Below are 20211 nucleotides of genomic sequence, written 5' to 3'. Positions count from 1 at the left end.
CCCTTCAGGGTGGGGGTCCCCACTGGAGTGCCTGGCCCGTCTGGATGAGGGGCTGAGGGCTGTTTTCTGGCAGGCGGGTGACTGAAGCTCCCAACTGCTCCTTTTTTTCTTTTCTTATTTTATTCAGAGCCAGGTTTAGCTCTGGCTCCAGCTCTGAGGCCTCTGCTGCTGAAAGCAGGTATCTGGTTCGTTTGGGTTCTACAATCGAAACAATGTATAACTCCAGCTCTGAGATCCCGTCGGGCTGAAAGCAGGTTTCTGGGGTTTTGTTTAGCTTTTATATTTGTTACAATGTTTCAAACTGCAAGCTCAGAGGCCAGCAAGGCAGGCGGGGAACTTTGGAGTCCTCCGTCACTGAAGCAAGCAAGCCTCATGTTCGCTTCAAGCTGCCTGGCAGCCGGCCGCCATCTTGGCTGGCAGTTAATTTGCATATCACCCTGATTAGCCAATGGTAAGGGTAGCGGAGGTAAGGCTAATTACCATGTTTCTCTTTTATTAGATAGGACTAGGGGCCCGGTGCACAAAATTCGTGCACTGGGTGGCGGGGGGGAGTGTCCCTCAGCCCAGCCTGCCCCCTCTCACATACTGGGAGTCCTCAGGCGTTGACCCCCATCACCCTCCAATCGCAGGATCGGCCCCTTGCCCAGGCCTGACGCCTCTGGCTGAGGCATCCGGCCCGGGCAGCGGGGACCCACAGCTGCAGCGGCCCCGCGATCGTGGGCTTTGCTTTAGGCCCAGGCAAGGGGCCCCTAGCTCCCGGGACTGCCAGCTTTGACCATGCCCAGCTCCCATCGCTGGCTCCACCCCTACTTCCTGCTATCACTGGCCAGGGCGGAAAAGGCACCTGATTCTCCGATCATGGCTGGGGGGCAGGGCAAAGGCAGCCCCAGGGCCGCCTTTGCCCTGCCCCACAGCTCTTAGCTCCCCCCTGGGTTTCCGATCACTGTCAGTGGCAGGGGGCTTCTTCCTGCTTTCCCTTTCGCCTCCCTGCATTGTGCCTACGTATGCAAATTAACCGCCATCTTGTTGTCAGTTAACTGCCAATCTTAGTTGTCAGTTAACTGCCAATCTTGGCAGTTAATTTGCATATAGCCCTGATTAGCCAATGAAAAGGGTATTGTCGTACGCCAATTACCATTTTTCTCTTTTATTAGTGTTGATAGAACACAATTTTATGTACCATTGAGGAAAAAAGCATGTTGCCATTTAAATTGATAGACTATAGATTATTATGATGCATCCAATTTCAGATATGTTAAGATATGTATATAATGTAGAACTTGGAAAGGATAATCATAGTATGTTGCAGACACTGTGAGAAACTTTGAAGTTCATTAACCTATTTCATCCTTAAAAACCACAAAAGAGCTTTTCATATCTAGTATATATATATATAGTTTATTTTAAACTTTTATTTATTTCAGAGAGGAAGGAGAGGGGGAGAGAGAGAGATAGAAACATCAATGATGAGAGAGAATCAGTGATTGGCTGCCTTCAGCACTCCCCTCACTGGGGATCGAGCCCACAACCTGGGCATGTGCCCTTCACTGGAATCAAACCTGGGGCCCTTCAGTCCACGGGCCGACATTCTATCCACTAAGCCAAACCAGCTAGAGCTCAATTTGTATTTTTGTTAAATGAGTAAATGAACTTAATCACTGATGGGAATGATCGATATTGATCGTTCAGGCATGTCAGAGTTTGTATTTCTCAACCAGCACTTTGAAAATTAGTTTTTATTTCACAATTTATTTTTGTAACGATTGGAGGAGACATTCAGTTGGATATTTGGAACTTTTATTTTAATCTATCTCAAAAAACTTACAGTGCAACCATGAATTTTTATTATATAGATACTTTCTATTAATTTTTATTTTAGTAAGACAATGTTTTACTAACCTCAGTAGTATATTTTGTGGTTGAATATAACAAGTATCCTTGAGGGCTGTATGTGTTCTATGTCATGATTATTTTTCTACATATTTAAATAATCTTTGGGATAGACTTTATCACCTTTCTCCTGTGATTTAAAAAATATATATTATTTTGGAAGTTAGTTCATAAGACTTTAGAAACTTAAAGTTTGTGACCTGCTTTTCTCCCTTCGGAATATTTCTGTTGTTTCAATTGCTGTTAGAGAGAAGATAAAAATCTGTTCATTTTAGCCCTGGTCTGGTAGCTCATTTGATTAGAGTAACTCCGCTAATCAAGGCACATACAAGAAACAACCAAACGAATGCATAAATAAATGGATCAGCAAATCCATGTTTCTTCCATGTTTCACTCCCTCTCTCTCTCTCTCTCTTCCCCCCTCTCTCCAATCAATAAATTTTAAAAACGTTTAGAATTTTTAGAGGCTTCCACTCAAAGGTGGGGAGAGGTGAGAGTTCATTTCTGTCTAGCCCAACAGATTTCACTTTCAGTCAAAACATATTCAGTGTCCAGAATTATCCAATGTGTACTGTTTTCCCCACTAGGATTTATAGTTTCATTTTGGCTAGATTTTTGTCATTCTGATTTTTTTTTTGCTTTGGAGAATGTCATTAGTGTTTATTTAAAAACCACACAATTAGCTGTCCATTCTTTTTTGTTCCACATTTTGAGCATTTGGCAAATATCTGGATTTTATGTCATGTGATATTTGCTTGGCTAATACATTCCTCATTTACCAACATTACTGAATATTCACTGTTATTTATTTATTTATTTATTTATTTATTTATTTATTTATTATGTATGCATTTATTTATTATTTACTTTTTGTTAATTCTCACCTGAAGCTATTTTTTTCCATTGACTTTTAGAGATAGTGGAAGAGAGAGAGGGGTGGAGGGAGAGGGATGGAAGGAGGGAGAGAGGGACGGAGGGAGGGAGGGAGGGAGAGAGAGAGAGAGAGAGAGAGAGAGAGAGAGAGAGAGAAACATTTAAGTGAGATAGACATATTGATTGATTGCCTCCCTCATGCACCCCTACCTGACCAGGATACAACCTGTAAGCCAGGTATGTGCCCTTGACTGGGAATCAATCCTACAAGCCTTCAGGGCTGAGGCCAATACTCTTAACAACTGAGCCATGCTTGGCAGGGTGAGATGCACTGTCTCTAAAGCTAGGATTTACATTTAGTATTTAGTGTTAGTAAAATTCTTTGTGTTTTTTAATTTATATTTTTATTGTTTAAAGTATTACATATACCTCCTTTTTCCCCTTATAGACTTCTTTTCCTCAGCCATTCCCCCAGCACATGCCCTCACCCCCCTACTGTTTGTGTCCATGGTCATGCTTTTGTGCATGCATACAAGTCCTTTGATTGATCTCTTACCACCCCATCCCCAGCCTTTCCTCTGAGTTTGGGTGGTCTGTTTGATGCTTCTCTGTCTCTATATCTACTTTTGTTTATCAGTTTATGTTGTTCATTATATTCCACAGATAAGTGAGGTCATGTGATATTTATCTTTCTCCAACTGGCTTATTTTGCTTAGCATAATGCTCTCCAGGTCCATCCATGCTGTTGCAAATGGTATGAGTTCCTTTTTTTCATAGCAACGTATTATTCAATTATGTAGATGTACCACAGTTTTTTAATCCACTCATCTGCTGATGGCTCTTAGTCTGTTTCCAAATCTTAGCTATAGTAAATTGTGCTGCTATGAACATAGGGGTGCATACATCCTTTCTGACTGGTGTTTCTGATTTATTGGGTCCTAGAAGTGAGATCACTGGGTCAAATGGGAGTTCCATTTTTAATTTTTGAGGAAACTCCATATTGTTCTCCACAGTGGCTGCACCAGTCTGCATTCCACCAGCAGTGCAAGAGGGTTCCTTTTTCTCCACATCCTCACCAGCATTTGTCATTTTTTGATTTGTTGATGATAGCCATTCTGACAGGTGTGAGATGGTACCTCATTGTCATTTTGATGTATATCTCTCTGATGATTAGTGACTTTGAGCATGTTTTCATATATCTCTTGGCCTTTCTTATGTCCTTTTTTGAAAAGTGTCTATTTAGGTCCTTTGCCCAGTTTTTGATTGGATTGTTTATCTTCCTTTTGTTAAGTTGTATGAGGTCCCTATGAAATTTGGAGTCTAAATAAACCTTTATGGGATATAACACTGGTAAATATGTTCTCCCATGCATGCAGTGGGCTCTCTTCTTTTGTTGGTGGTTTCTTTTGCTGTGCAAAAGCTACTTATTTTGATGTAGTCCCATTTGTTTATTTTCACCTTAGTTTCCATTGCCCTAGGAGCTGTATCTGTACAGATATTGCTACAACATATGTCTGCTATTTTGCTGCCTATGGATTCTTCTAGTCAACTTCTTAATGAAAATTTATTTGTTTGAATTTATTGCTATTGAATATTTCCACTGGGAATAAAGTAAAGACTAAGCATTTCATTTTTTAAGCAGCATATTCAACTTACAACATTATTTCTAACAGATATATTCTAGTGGGATGAATGCTAACTTCTAGCTGCTATAAACAGGCCAGAGAAAACTGAGGTTAGAAACCTAACAATGTGGAAATACAGACTTGGTCAGCCTCCTTATGCTTAGGCTTATCATTCTAATCACAGGTGGATTATATAGACACAGTTTAACACTCATTGGATATATGAACTGTTTTAAATCTTGTGGGTAAAGGGTTCACTGTTGTGTATGTTTTTCAGTGTTGAAGGTGTAACCCAGATATTATTTTTACAAGGTTTCTCTCTTCTATAGAAAATGTATGCTGCTGAATTAGAAAAGAATTGCCATAGCATTACTTTGCTTATGGCTAAAACAAAACAAAAATACTGTTATATAGGCTGCTGAAAGCTCTTTATTCTTTCTAATTAATTGTGTGTGTGTGTGCGTGCGTGTGCATGTATGAGAGAGAATGAATATGAACATAGGTTTTTATTCAAAACTTATATTTATCCTTCATTAAATTTCTAGTATGTCTCTTCTGTTAAAATCTGCATGACTGCTGATTTTCTTGGTTTCACAATAAGAAGAACAAATTTTAAATTTGATTTGCAATAAAGAAAAAAATATATTTATATACTGTAAGAAAAGTAGATGACTACAGTTGACAATTAATGTCACATGTTAAAATTAATGCCATGATTTTACACCTTAATGCAGTAGATTTTCACACAAAGACAATCTTCATATCAATTTTTCTGGCATAATATCAATGTGTTTAAAAGTATCCTTAAAATTCTAAAAATAGTAATAGTATGTTATGTTTTGTGCTCTTAAAAATATCCCTTGTCAGACAAAGTAAGTTTCCGTTAACATTTCATATTCAGGAATTAGACTCCATTTCACTGAACTTTAAGATCATTGATACTTTGTGTGATTTTTTCTGGTAATTTCTCATGCATTTCCTGAATTAAGTCCCCTCTTTGTTTTCTCCGTGTGATGCAAAAGGAGCATCTTTGCCTCTTACCTCTCACCTGTATGACTTTCTTGTTCAAGCCTCCCATTCTTACCATTTTCGGCTATGCTCCAGTTTCCTGGTATATTGAAATGGGGATGAAAATACTGCCAAGCTGTTATTGTTCAGAGTTGAAAACAAAATAATACTTTTCAAGCACCAGCACCATGGGAAGTGCTTGATAAATGTTAGCAATTATCATGGTCATATCACCCTAAATAGCTTATCGCAATGTCTTCCTGAATAATTCCCAGACTCTGTTATCTTTCACTCTAATCTGATTGAATAATCTACTGGCTAATGCTTTTAAAAATTAATGTTATAAATATTTTATTATGGTAGGTTATAATGTTACCTTCCACTGTCCTATATAGTTGAGGCTATATTCTTAATCTGATTTTGAGGATTCCTCTCCATCTGACTACTGTTTAGTTCTGTCTCCTCTGCTCCTGATATGTGTGTGTGTGTGTGTGTGTATGTGTATCTCCTATCTAATAATAGACAAACATGGTAATTGACTGTACCTTCCCTAAGTCTCCCATAGGCTAATCAGTATGATATGCAAATTAACCGCCAGCAAAGATGGCAGCTAATTTGCATACTGCAGGCGGGGCCGGCAGCGCACAATACTGCCTGCTGGACCTGGGCCCTGGATCCCTGATCCGGCGAGGCGGGTCTGGTAGCGCCTGATGCTGCCTGGGCGATCCGGGCCTTGGATCCGTGACCTGGCAAGGGAGCAAAGTGGCGGAGAAGGGAGAGAGCCCAGGTGGCAGAGAAGGGAGGGAGCCGAGGGTGAAGCGGCGAATGGAGGGAGTGAGGCAGTAGAGAAGGGAGCGAAGCCCGTTTTGGCGGGCTTTGCTCCCTTCTCTGCTTCGATCTGGTCTCAGGAAGCCCTATGCTTGCAGCAATAGGCCCGAGAAAGCCCTATTCTTGCAGGAATCTTCCTGCAAGAATATATATATATATATATATACCTCCATATCTATATCTATATCTATATCTATATCTATATCTATATCTAAGGCATGAAATTAGTGCATGGGGGGGGGGGTCCCTCAGCTCAGCCTGCAACGACACAAACATTCCACACCCTGCCTGGCCAGACGCCCTCTGCGGCCGGGCACGGAACACTTGCCTTGTCACCAGGGCGACAACACAAGCGTCTCCCTCACCCCCCCACGGCCGCTTCAGGCCCGCTGCCCAAAGGCCTGCCGCGACTGGGGTGGAATGCTTGTCTCCTCACAACAGCGAGGAAGCAAGCATTCCGTCAGGCCGCTCACGCTGCCTGCTCTCAGCAGCCGCCCCCCTGGGACTGGGGAACTCTGGTGGGTCTGGGAGAACTGGGTGCCGCAATCTTGTGGCTATGGGTGCCGCCATCTTTGTGATGGAGTGATGGTTAATTTGCATACTACCCTTTTATTAGATAGGAGATATATATATATATATCTCCAGCTGTATTGAGATTTAATTATTTTGTATAAATGTAAGGTGTACAGCATGTTGATTTGAAAAGCATATTTTGAAATGATAACCACAGAAGGGTTAGTTAATACCTTCATCACTTCACATGGCTGCCTTTTTTTTTGTATGCTGAGAACATTTAAGATCTCTCCTAGCTACTTTCAACTATATAATACCGTATTCTTTTAAAAATATATCTTTTTTATTGATTTCAGAGAGAGGAAGGGAAAGGGAGAACCATCAATGATGAGAGAGAGATTCATTGATCAGCTGCCTCCTGAACCCATTGGGTATTGAGCCTGAAACCCAGGCAAGTGCCCTGACCACAAATTGAACCTTGACCTCCTGGTTCATGCTCCTATGCTCAACCACTGAGCCACATCATATGGGCCAGTATTCTTAACTATAATCACCATGATGTACGTAAAATCCCCAGAATTTAGTTGTCTTTTAATTGAATGTTTGTATCCTTTGACCAATATCTCCACATTTACCTCAAAGTCCTTCCCCTAGTGGCTACTATTCTACTCTCTGTTTCTGTGAGTTTGGCTTTTTAAAATTCCATATATAAGTGATATCATGCAGTATTTGTCTTTTCTCTATCTGACTTATTTCACTTATAATGCTTTTAAGATTCATCCATGTTGTCACAAATGACATATTCTCCCCACCTCTCCACATGACTAAATAACATCCCATTGTATATTCAGGATTGGACAAAAGTAGGTTTACAGTTGTTAGTATAGAAAAAATAATATAATAATCTTATCTAATAATAGAGAAACATGGTAATTAGCCATACCTCCGCTACCCTTCCCATTGGCTAATCAGGGCTATATGCAAATTAACTGACAACCAAGATGGTGGCCGACAGCCAGGCAGCTTGAAGCGAACAGGAGGCTTGCTTGCTTCAGTGATGGAGGAAACCAACGTTCCCCCCCTGCCTTGCCGGCCTCTGAGCTTGCAGTTTAAGAAACATTGCTACAAATATAGAAGCTAAACAAAATCCCAGAAACGTGCTTTCAGCCAGCCGGGCCTCAGCCAGAAGGACTGCAACATTGTTTCAATTATAGAACAAACGCAGATCCCTGTTTTCAGCCAGCCAGGATCTCAGAGCTTGAGTGAGCAGGACTGCAACAGTGTTACAATTATACAACCCAAACGAACCAGATACCTGCTTTCAGCACCCGAGGCCCCAGAGCTGGAGCCAAGCCAAGCCTCAGAGCTAAAGCTGGCCCAGAATAAAAAAAAAAAGAAAAAAAGGACAGGTTGGGAGCTTCAGTCACCCGCCAGCCTGAAAACAGCCCTCGGCCCCTCACCCAGACTGGCCAGGCACCCCAGTGGGGACCCCCACCCTGTAGGGGGTGTGACCAGCTGCAAACAGCCATCATCCTCTCATCCAGGCTGGCCAGGCACCCTAGTGGGGATCCCCACCCTAATCCAGGACACCCTTCAGGGCAAACCAGCCGGCCCCCACCCGTGCACCGGGCCTCTATCCTATATAGTAAAAGGATATTATGCCTCCCAGCACCGGAATCAGCAGAGCAGCGAGGCCTCCCAGCACCGAGATCAGCGGAGCCACGAGGCCTCCCGGCACCGGGATCAGTGAGATAGGGGGCAGCGACCAAACCCCTGATTGCCCTGCGGCTCTGTGTCTAACAGGGGGCGGGGCCACAACCTCCCTATCCGCCCTGATCTGTTCGTGACAGGGGAAGGTGCCCCAACCCCCTTATCGGCCCAGCTCTGTGCCTGATAGGGGGGAGCTCCCCAACCCCCTGATCGGCCCTGCTCTGTGGGTGATAGAGGGTGGCACCCCAACCCCCCTCCCCCACGGGCCCTGCTCTCTGTGTGATGGGGTAGAGCCATAACCTCCCCATCGGCCCTGCCCTGAGTGTGACAGTGGCGGTGCCCCAACCCCCTGATCCGCCCTGCTCTGTGTGTGACTGGGGGGAGCTCCTGCTCTGTGGGTGACAGGGGGCAGCGCCCCAACCCCCCAATCGGCCCTACCCTGAGTGTGACTAGGGGTGGCATCGCAACCTCCTGATCCGCCCTGCTCTGTGCCTGACAGGGGGCGGCGCCCCAACTCCCCAATCGGCCCTGCTCTGAGCCCGACCAGGGGCTGCACCTAGGGATTGGGCCTGCCCTCTGCTACCCGGGAGCAGGCCTAAGCCAGCAGGTCATTATCTCCCGAGGGGTCCCAGACTGCGAGAGGGCACAGGCTGGGCTGAGGAACCCCCTTCTCCCCATGAGTGCACAAATTTTTGTGCACCGGGCCTCTAGTTAATAAATAATAATATAAGAATAACCTCTGTGTTTCACATACTCCACAACTGTAAACCTGCTTTTGTCCCACACTGTATGTACCCCATCTTCTCTATCCACTTATCCATTGATAGACACTTAGTTTGTTTCCATGTCTTGATTATTGATGATAATGCTGTAATGAACATGTGAATGCAGATAGCTCTTCAAGATCCTCACTCAGGATTCTCAGTATATCCTTCTTTGTTCTGAATTTCTGCCTGGATTATTTTGTCTCCTCTACTATATTCTCATATTGTTTTATTTTTAAAGGCCAGTTCAAGTTTGCTTCCTTCAAGAAATCTTTATTGAGCACCCAAACACATGTGTGTCACTTCATTACTCTTTAATCTGTTCCACCTAATTCATTGTGCTTTATGATACTTTAAAACCTTGCATAGGTGTGGGCATTCTCTCTCCAACTTCAAGCTTCTAGAGTCCCATGGAGATATTTTGGAGGGTTAGATGCTCACCTGCTCTCCCCAGCTCGGCACTTTCACCCAGGTGATCTTGTCATTGTCCTGTAATCTTTTTGGTTTCAGTAATTATGGATACCATCTCTTGGCTTTTGGGACTTTGCCAAACACATTTTTAGTCAGGTTTCACCTGATTGTTTTCCAATTATATTCATGAGAGATAAAATTCTAAAACTGTCATATTTCACGTGTCACAAGTATGTGTACGTGTGTGTGTGTGTGTGTGTGTGTGTGTGTGTGTGTGTGTAGTATAGATAGTTATTATAGGGATTGTTATATACAGTTATGGAGGCTGAGAAACCCCACAACTTTCTGTCTGCAAGTCAGAGACACAGGAGTGCCAGTGCGGTTGTTCCAGTCCAAACCTGAAGGCCTAGAACCAGGGGTGCCAATGGTTTAAGTCCCAGTCTGAGGTCAAAGGCCTAAGAAACGGGAGGACCAATGTCTGAAGGCAGGAGAAGATGGGTATCCCAGCTGAGGCAGAGAGCAAATTTACACTTTCTCTGCTCTTTTGTCCTATTTTGTCCCTCAACAGTTTGGATGATGCCCACCCAAATTTACTAGTCTCCTGAAGCAAATGCTAACCATTTCAGAGATGCCCCACAGACATAGCGAGAAATAATGTGTTACCAGCTATGGGGCAACTCTTAGTCCCATCAAGTTGACAAGCAATATTAACCATCACACATTAGTTTTTATTACTTTCTTGATTCTATGTGATGACTCTGAAGATCCTTCCCCCAATTCTGGAACCCCATTCTGGTCCTAGGCCTGAGATAATGCCCAATGTGGAGCAAGAATGGAAACAATGTCCACGTCTTATGTTTAATATCTCCTAGCAGCCATATTGTAGGTGATTAGTATGCATTAAATTGGCATATCTTTTCAGTTTCTTTTGAATTGTGTAATTGTTTTTACTGGATTCTTATTTATCTTGAAATTATAATTTTTATTCTTAAGAACATTTTAAACAGCCAGTTTGGAGTTTTTGACATTTAGAAAAACATGGGGATAATTGTGATATGTTAAATTTGAAACCAGTTTAGAAATTGTATTCCTCGTGAGTATAATTGGAATACAGTGTGGAGTATAATTCTATTAAATGTTGAGAAGTTGTAACAAGTAGGTATGAATTCATTTATTCAGACACTTGCAACGTTTTTTAAGCAAAATTGTCTGTGTGAACAATTTCACTTGAAGGCCACCACTTTGTGTGTGTATCTTCAAAAAGAATAATTAATGTTACTCTCATGCTGAAGCTTCATAAGTCAAAAGGATAGCTGAGCAATAATTATTCTTATGCCATTCTATTCAATAGAACTTTTAAATCCTCTGTACTTTCATAATTTCTAAATTTCTTGTTTTTTAACCTCAGAACAGAATTGCTTTTCAGTTTTAATTGTCACTGTGTCATACTTTATTAAATCCTAAAATATAATTTAACTAATATGTATTTTTTGTTGAATTAGACTTGTTGAAATTCAGTGTATTAGAAGATTACTGGTAGCAGATGTACTTTTAAAGAAAGTAGATGATAGGTTGATATTTCATTGGGGCAATGTTATTTTTACTGCCAAATATTTTGGACTAGATTTTCAGAGCACATTTTAAAAGACTTATATAAATGTGTTGGCATGTAAAATGGCACAGAGAAATACACATATTTAAGAAAATTATGTTATAGGCTCTGCTCAGTCTTAAAACTAGGCATATTTACTTTTTTGGCAGCATTTAAGTAATGAGGTATTTTTAGAAGGCATTGACAATAAGTACAAAGTAGTCAACTTCTAGATATGTAAGTGTCCCTCTCCATAATTAAGAAACTCCTTTAAAATAATTAGTCTTGACTTACAAGTAGTTTAAATGCTTTTCTCTCATGGGGAACCAGATCGGTTTCCTTTTCATTCTAAAGTTTTCAAAAGTACCTTTGTTTTCTCCTTATGGTCACTGTAGGAAAATGTTTTTAACACCTATTAGTAATCAGTGAGCAAGAACAGGGAGCTGTTTCTCTTGTTTCATCCGTGCTAAGAAGCACTTTGTTTAGGCATGTGTTTGACATGGAACTTGGATGCTTGCTGAGGTCTGGTCAACTTTAGCAGAGCAGCTCCATTTTCTTCATGATCCTTTTGGCCATGGACATAGGTAGTAAGTGCAGCATTCTACCAGAAGGTTAGCACATTTCACATCCAAACCTCCTTCAATTTATTCAGCTAATATTTATTACACACTTAATAGGTGACACTCTGTGCATTGTTATACCAGATTCACTCATGGGATGAAAATGGGAAGAAACTCAAGAATATGCCTTCTTTGCCCCAGATTACTTGTTCCTTGCCATTTCTCAATGCCCAATGCAGCATGACCCCACTACACAGATAGTGGACTATTTCATTGACTGTCCTGCATTTGAATAGTTGACATTTTCCATTTCAGTCTTTTTGTTTAGAAACAAGTTTCCCCACTGTTAGCAATGATAACTGAATGGTAAAACAAAACAAAACTTAAGCATAATGTTTTCATTGAAATTTGCTTGCTGCATAAAGCATTTAGTAATATAATTTAAAGTAATTTAAATAATTAGATAGTTTTATAGCTTCCAGTAATACATTCCTTTAAACTAAGCATCCATCATGTAGCAGTGCAATTTATCACTGGGTTACTGATACAAATACAATTATATGTTAAATGGTAGAAAGCATGGAGAAATCAACTCCAGTTCTTTGTAAAAGTTTGCCATATCCATAACTTTTGAACACTTCTTCTAGGGCCAAAGTTAATATATGGAAAATTTGGGTTGCAACAGTCTAGTTGACTTTGTAACTGTCTAGTGTCTAATTCTAAATTGTACTTTGGTTAGTTAAGACCCAAATTAAATCTATGTTTATGTATATATGTTTTGAAAAAATTGACAAGGTTTAATCTACCAAATTGCCCACTTATAGCCAGATAAATGCTTTGACTATATGATTTCCTTTGTACCATTGTTAAATTATTTTAACTTGATAGTTTCAGCAAACAAAATATAGCCAGATCAGTTCAATGCTTGGAAGCAGTTTCAATATGATTTTTAAAATGTTTTATACCAATTTAAGAAGAAAATTGTTTAGCAAATACTCAAATATATACTGTAAATATTCTAGAAAATTTGTTTTCAAATACTTTTTATACAAAACAGACAAACAAATCTCTGATTCTATTTAAACTGACCAAAATAATGAAACTGGATTCTCAAATTGGAACATTGTTATTATTCAATGATTCCATTAGTTAAAATGCTAAAGACATTAATGAAAATGTTTTGATTCTTGAAAATAGCCTCTTAATATTTAAAAGAATTATAAGTTTAAACAATCATCTAATTTCTGATTAATAGGCAAACAAACTAAGGATATTTCATTTCATTTCAGAAATTCAGTGTTTCTTTATTGTGAGAATACCCTGTCAAAGTGTTGACTCTAAATCAGTTTAAAAGTGATAATTGTGTTGACTCTCTTTGGTCAATGGTATGAATGTGCTAGAAGAGAGACACAGAAAGAAGGAGCAAGAGGTGAATGGCAACCTGAGTGGAAGTGACTGCAGTACAGTTTAAGAACTTTGAGTGACCTGCTCACAAGTTATACTTAGGGCCTATGGTGCAGTTGTAGTTTTTACAAAATGTTATAAAAATACAGTAAAAATTATGTAATTCTCAATTTTGAAATAATAGATATGGTTTTTCCAAACCAAATCAATAGATTCTAAGTTTCAAGTGAAAATATTTATTGTAATAAAATTTCTCTTTCCCTGCCCCAGCTCTTTTTTACTACCTTGTTTCACTTTTCCCTTCTTCTCCTTTCACATTTCATGCTGAATAAATAAAGCAACCAAAAGAATTGCATGTATTTATTTAAATACATATTTTAATGTTTGTGTACATTTGTGAGTTAAACTATCCGTGTAGATTTATAGCTATTACATAAGTATCTCAAAAATTAATTCTCTTATGTGGAAATCAACTCATTAGATGATTGGTAAACAACTTAGAACTTGACTTACATGCATTTTAAAAGACTTGTTACATTTTTACAATTACACATGTGACTTTCTTCCAGTAATGTACTGATTATGTTTACAGTCTTAGAGTACAAAACTGTAAAACTTGACATGAAAAGATAGTTGGCTGTATAAAAACGAAATATACATATTCCGCAAACATCTAAATTCAAACATGAAACTAAAAATATATTTTCCACAGATATGAAGAACAGATTTTTTCAATTTTTTAGCTATACAAAAAAATTTTACAATGCTAACTATGGATGAATGTAAACAGGAAATTCAGAAATAAAATAAATATGAAGGGTCAATAAACATGTGAAAATATATTGTATTTTACAAATAAAATAATGAAAATAAAAATATGGATATTGTATCATTCTTCATCTATCACGTTGGCAACATTTAAAGAAATTGGTACTATGTAGTTTCAAAGAGAATAGTACTGCCATTGGGGGTATGCATTTTTATTAAATATTTTGGACATCTAGTTGCTGATATTTTCTAACCTTGAAATATATTTTCCATTTGATCTAGCAATTTTATTTGTAGAAAGATATTATTAAATATATTTGGATAATTATATTTTTTCAAAAATATTATAGCCGTGTTACACAATATATTACTTTGCACCTTTATGATACAAAAACTGGGATATTCCTATATGTCCATCAACATAAGATAATGAAGTAATGTTTTATATTTATATATAATGCAGCCATTAAGCAGGAGGAATGCAATATAGACATGAAGACATTTCCATCATATATTGTTAAAGAATAGTATGAAATGATATGTGTAGTGTGATACAATCATAGTAAAATTTCCTTGAGTAAAATAAAAAGAGGAATGGGAAGAAACATCTAATGTCTATTTGTTTTTCTGTGGGACAGAATAACAGGAAATTTACCACATTGTTAACTGGTTGCCTTTTGACATTTGGGAAAAGATGTGGGGAGGGAGCTAAAGAAATTTTTAATTTTTTATATACATCTCATTTTCTTAAATAAAAAGTATTCATTATTTCTATAACATACAAAGTATACAGATTATTTTATTACTTAAAACTATATAATTGTTTTGAAATTGAAACACTACTTTTAATATATGTACATATATGTGTATATATACATATGTATACATATATATGTATATATATATATATATATATATATATATATATATATATATATACTCAAGAACAGTACACATTTTTGGTAATGGTTTTTATAAAAGATCAAAATGCACACACAATACCCCTGAGGTTTATCTGAGTTTCTTACTCAGCAAATTGAATATGTCTTTTTATTTTTAAATATATTTTTATTGATTTCAGAGAGGAAGGGAGAGGGAGAGGGAGAAACATCTATACTAATGAAAGGGTAACATGCTAATTAGACCGAGAGACCTTCCATTCATCCTTCTGGACAAGGCCATGGTGGTGGGGCCAAGGCAGAGGTGATTAGGGGAGATCAGGCCAGGAAGGGAGGACAGTTGGGGGGTGAACAGGCCAGCAGGGGGAGCCAGTTGGGGGTGAGCAGGCCGGCAGAGGGGGCAGTTGGAGGGTCAGCAGGCTGGCAGGGGGGGCCAGTTGGGGGCAATCAGGCCGGCAAGGGGGAGCAGTTGGGGGTGAGAAGGCTGGCAGGGGGCAGTTGGGGGTGAGCAGGCTGCAGGCAGAGTGGTTAGGGGTGCTCAGACAGGCAGGCAGGCAAGTGAGCTGTTAGGAGACAGCGGTCCTGGATTGCGAGAGGGATGTCTGACTGCTGGTTTAGGCCTGATCCCTAAACCGGCAGTCGGACATCCCCCAAGGTGTCCCAGATTGGAGAGGGTGCAGGCTGGGCTGACAGCCTCCCTCCCCCGTGCACAAATTTTGTGAACTGGGCCACTAGTCCATGATGAAAGAGAATCATTGATAGGCCACCTCCTGCCCACAACCTGGAATCAAATCCAGGATCTTTTATTCCACAGGCCGAAGCTCTATCCACGTAGCTAAACCAGCTAGGGCCAGATTGGAAATTTCTATATAGTCTTTACTTCACATACCAGCCAAAGTTTTAGAAAATCCAGAGTGCTGTTTTATGATAAAAGAAATATTAGGTTTTTAAGAAAAAAAATATTGTTAGAATAAAATATACCTGTGAAGTTACTAAAGTTGAATTAAAAGTATGAATTGCAAACTCTTTCATTCCTTGGTATTAGTTTACCCCAAACACTGGAAAAGCAAACACATATACTTTTCTCTCATATGTAATGAAGAGGACTTAACCTTTTTCCTCCTCCTTCCCATAGCTTTCAGCCGCGCCCCAATCCCGATGGCTGTGGTCCGCAGAGAGCTTTCCTGTGAGAGCTACCCCATAGAGCTCCGCTGTCCGGGAACAGATGTCATCATGATTGAAAGTGCCAACTATGGGAGGACTGATGACAAAATCTGTGACTCTGACCCTGCTCAGATGGAGAATATACGATGCTATCTGCCAGATGCCTATAAGATTATGTCTCAAAGGTACGATACTTCTAATGTTCTGTTCTTTGTTATAGGCTAATATAAACTCTCAACATGCATCTGTGTGACATATTCAGCACAAGTAAGAACATAAAACTATTGTGTTATATTAGGATAATTTGAGCTACTATTTCAATATCAAACTATCCCCCATATCACGGAAATGATGATAATAGGATTGCAGGTCGCATTTGGAAATTATTAAAAAAAAATTAGATTATTAATTATGTTCCATGGTTTACTGTGCATTCTCTAGAACTGATGAATCAAAATGCAGTATAATAAAAGAATATTGATTAAAGATTATTTGGCCTTGGAAATAATGAAAAAAGTATTCTCTTAATAACTAGTAGACAGGTTAATTCATTTAATACATTTAAACTTTCTAAAATGTTACCATATTAAAATAATATAAATTAAGGTACCATGTAACATCACTGGATAAGAAAAAGATGATCTTCAACTCGAAAGGGATTGGTCAATAGAGATCCATACTATAGAAGGCTTACATTATATTAATTTCTTGATAAATGAGCTAAGTATTAAGTAATCAATTTTTAAATAATCAATTATTTTCATTTAGTGAATATGTTTTTTTATTATGATTTCCTTTTTTGGGTATTTCTTCTGTAATTTAAGGATTTCTTAATATATGGGAGAAATCATGGCATATGTAAAAATGAACAAATTGGAATATCAAAGCAAAAAACAATAGGTTTCATGAGTTGCTTCATTGTGCTTAAGAAAGTCTGTTTTATTTTAACCTTTTGTCTTTTGGATATACTTAAAATTCTATATATGTTTGTATGTGATTAATAAACTAATAGAGTCAATACCTTATATTTATAAATTTCTGATGTGTCAATTAATAAGAGGATTACATGCCAGGATTTTGATAGTCAAAGTATGTGAGATATACTTGAAATATAGTAGTGAGTGTTTATAAGAAATAAGATTTTAAAATTGGGGATACTATTTGATATTAGTTTGGTTGCATTTGGTTCTTCTTGTGTATCTCTCTCATTGTTACGTATTTGACAGATACCAACTATGGTTAAAGTCTCTAATGTTATGCCTAAAATAAGTCTAGTCATTCCATTGCGGATAGATGTTATGTTGTGGTCTTTCAGGAGTACTTTTCCGTGAGTAGTAAGAAATGGGTGCTGTATTTGTTTCTGTCAGATGACCAAATGCTAGAATCCATTTGGGGTGTGGGTTGAGGGGGAGATTGTGCTTTTCTGTGATTAGGTTTTCATGTAAAATGTAGAAGAAACATTAACTTCTTAACTCTTTGATCTTTATATGATTTTCATTGAAATTGGTTTAATCCTTTCGTTGATATTATTAATGGCTCCCCAAATAAGCCCTTAATCTTATAATTATCACACAAAAAAATCCTCTGGAATTACTGAATTTTATGGGATGCATCTATAAAGTGACAAACCTGCAGAGTAAAACTGTTTTAAGCACCTTCAGTAAATCATTTGTGGAAGGCCTCCTGGTGGATTTTCAAGTATACTTAGCCAAAATAACTGTGGTTAATTCTCCATGGAGGCAAGTTCCAAACTTGCATTTTGACAATTAAATATGCTATATTTAGGCTTGTTCAAAATAAATGCTTTTGACTCTTGGAGAGAAGAAATCAGGTTCCATCTTGTAAGCTCCCAAGAGATAGAATCACCATGTCTACTTAAGCTGCTTTAAAATGAACTTTCACAGCCACACCAATGACAGAATTTTAAATAATGCAAATAATTACTAATTATGATATGGGCAGTTTAATGCATTTGAACTAATCATAATGGAAAACATTTTCTAAGAGATTAATTATTGTTTTCTTTCATTTCAACTACTAGAAATATACTATATCAGAGTGTAAACATTTTCTAAGCATGTCTCTAGGTAGGAGGATTATTAATAAAAGATTATTTGTGTATCCTTGCATAACCTTGTTAAAATGGCTTCATAACTTCTTTCTGCTTCATAAATTAGACAGATGTGGCAGGCAAGGACAGACATGAAACATTTTTACACCATGCAGATATTTGCATACACATTGAACAAATGCATAAATACAACTGTATTCGAACATGTTAGTAAATGTGAAAAAATTGGGGACTTGAATTGAAAAGTATGTGATAATTTATTGGCACATTTCTCCCCAGTAGAAAAATGCAATCTCATATCTGCTCCAGAAAAGTCAGTTTTCTCCCTGCCTTTCAGAATGCACCTCCGGTTCTCAATCCAAGTGTATTCTCCTGCTATTCTGTCTGCACCTCCTGCAAATTTCCTGTGCTGTGCCTTTCGCCATTATTCTACTAGAAGACTTGTTAAACTGTCAGAACACATTTATTTATCCTTCACAGAACTTCTGACCTGACTCATGATCATCTGCATCCATCTTTATTGCATTTAAACATTTATAAATCTATTTTGTCACATTTTAGATGGTGGCCTTGTCTAAAGTAAATTGTAGGCTTCTAGAGGCCAGACTTTCTGTTCATCTTACCTAAAATGAACTTTTTATGTGTAAATGAAAAGAAATGCTGTCCAATTTTGTCATGTTACTTAAAAACCTTCTTTTTTAAAAATGTCTTTATTGATTTTGGAGAGAGATGAAGGGACAGGGATAGAGAGTTAGCAACAGCGATAAGAAAGAAACATCAATCAGCTGCCTCTTGCACACCCCCAGGGAGGATGGAGCAAAAAACCTGGGCATGTGCCCTGACCCGGAATCCACGCGGTAACCCCTTGCTTCATGGGTCGACGCTCAACCTCTGAGCAACACTGGCTGGGCTTAAACGCTTTTTTAACTTTACTGATTTTTATTTTATGTTTACACACCTCAACGTGTTTAAAAAATAGTACATATAACTTTAGAATCTGAAAATGACGTTGGTAATGGTAACTGCAGAAATTTTGCATTTTAAACTCAGCTGAGGTTTCACGTTATCTTGGGTATTAATGGAAACATTTCCATTTTTGACTCCAACAACACTTGAAAGTCCATGATATACACTTCATCATGACAGTTACTCTAGAGTTCTCTGAATAAGTAAGTCAGACATGGTTCCTGCCTCAAAAACTATAGGATTTTTTGGCCGATAAAATGCAAACAGCTATATCACTTTCTCAATATTTTATTTTTATCTCATTTACATTTATTGAGGAGTTAAAAAATAAAAAGCAGGAACATTCTTTCAGCTAGATATTTGTGGAGATATAGGTGTTCCTGGGAAGGAAGTGTTAAGCTGGTCCTTAGAGGATGAAGGCATTAGTGGAACCTGAAGAGACCAAAGTGATAGTAGATTCATAAGTGGATTAACACCAGAAACTGAATACAAGGAAACAGACTCCCTTCAGTCACCCTTCATCATTCTTTTCCATCCTGGCTTCACAAGCTCATTGGTGTTCCGCCTAATCTGTGTAGTCTCTCTAAGGAGTCTTCCAAATGTGCTACAGCTTGAGGCCACCCCCCACCCCTATCTATTGCCCCAAGTCCTCCCCAAAAAACCCTAATAAATCAATGATAAACTAGCTTGATGCCATCATTCCCTTTTTTGAAGTCCTTCTTATAAGTTAGACAAAGGTGTGGAATGTTTGAATATCATATATGATGCCATCCTTATGCCATCTTTTGATGACTCATATTTTAAATGTTATATAACAACTTTACACAGAATGGAATATAGCTTTCAAATATAAAAGGCCTTTGTGAATGCATATGCAAATATGTTTATGAGTAGATCAGGAAAATTGTGAATTTGTGCATATTGTAAGTGTACAACTCAATGACTTTTCACCATGATCATCCAACTAAAAACCAGATGAAGATGCCCCACCTTGTGCCCTGTTATATCCCCCAAGAATTGTTCCTATTCTGACTTTTAACACTACATTAGTTTGCCCATTTTATAATTTAAATAAATGGATTCAAATAATATCTGCTTTTGTGTTTCTGGCATTTCTCATTCAATGCATTCACTTTTTTATATAACTTCATTGAGCCAATTATATA

At 38.4% G+C, this 20211-nt stretch overlaps 1 protein-coding gene across 19 annotated transcripts in view; it reads left to right on the top strand.

Moving 5' to 3' along the window:
• ADGRL3 (adhesion G protein-coupled receptor L3) overlaps nt 1-20211 on the top strand; it is a 787514-nt gene that overhangs the window by 363921 nt on the left and 403382 nt on the right. For all 19 annotated transcript variants that reach the window (XM_059670118.1, XM_059670097.1, XM_059670081.1 and 16 more), the window contains one exon: nt 15980-16193. In XM_059670118.1, coding sequence (XP_059526101.1) covers nt 15980-16193 — 214 coding nt within the window. The remainder of the gene's footprint in view (nt 1-15979; nt 16194-20211) is intronic.

The sequence above is a fragment of the Myotis daubentonii genome, chromosome 1 (genome assembly GCF_963259705.1).
Source record: "Myotis daubentonii chromosome 1, mMyoDau2.1, whole genome shotgun sequence".
NCBI classification, from domain to species: Eukaryota; Metazoa; Chordata; class Mammalia; order Chiroptera; family Vespertilionidae; genus Myotis; species Myotis daubentonii.
The sequence above is the reverse complement of the archived record's forward strand: the minus strand, read 5'-3'. Positions and strand labels throughout refer to the sequence as shown.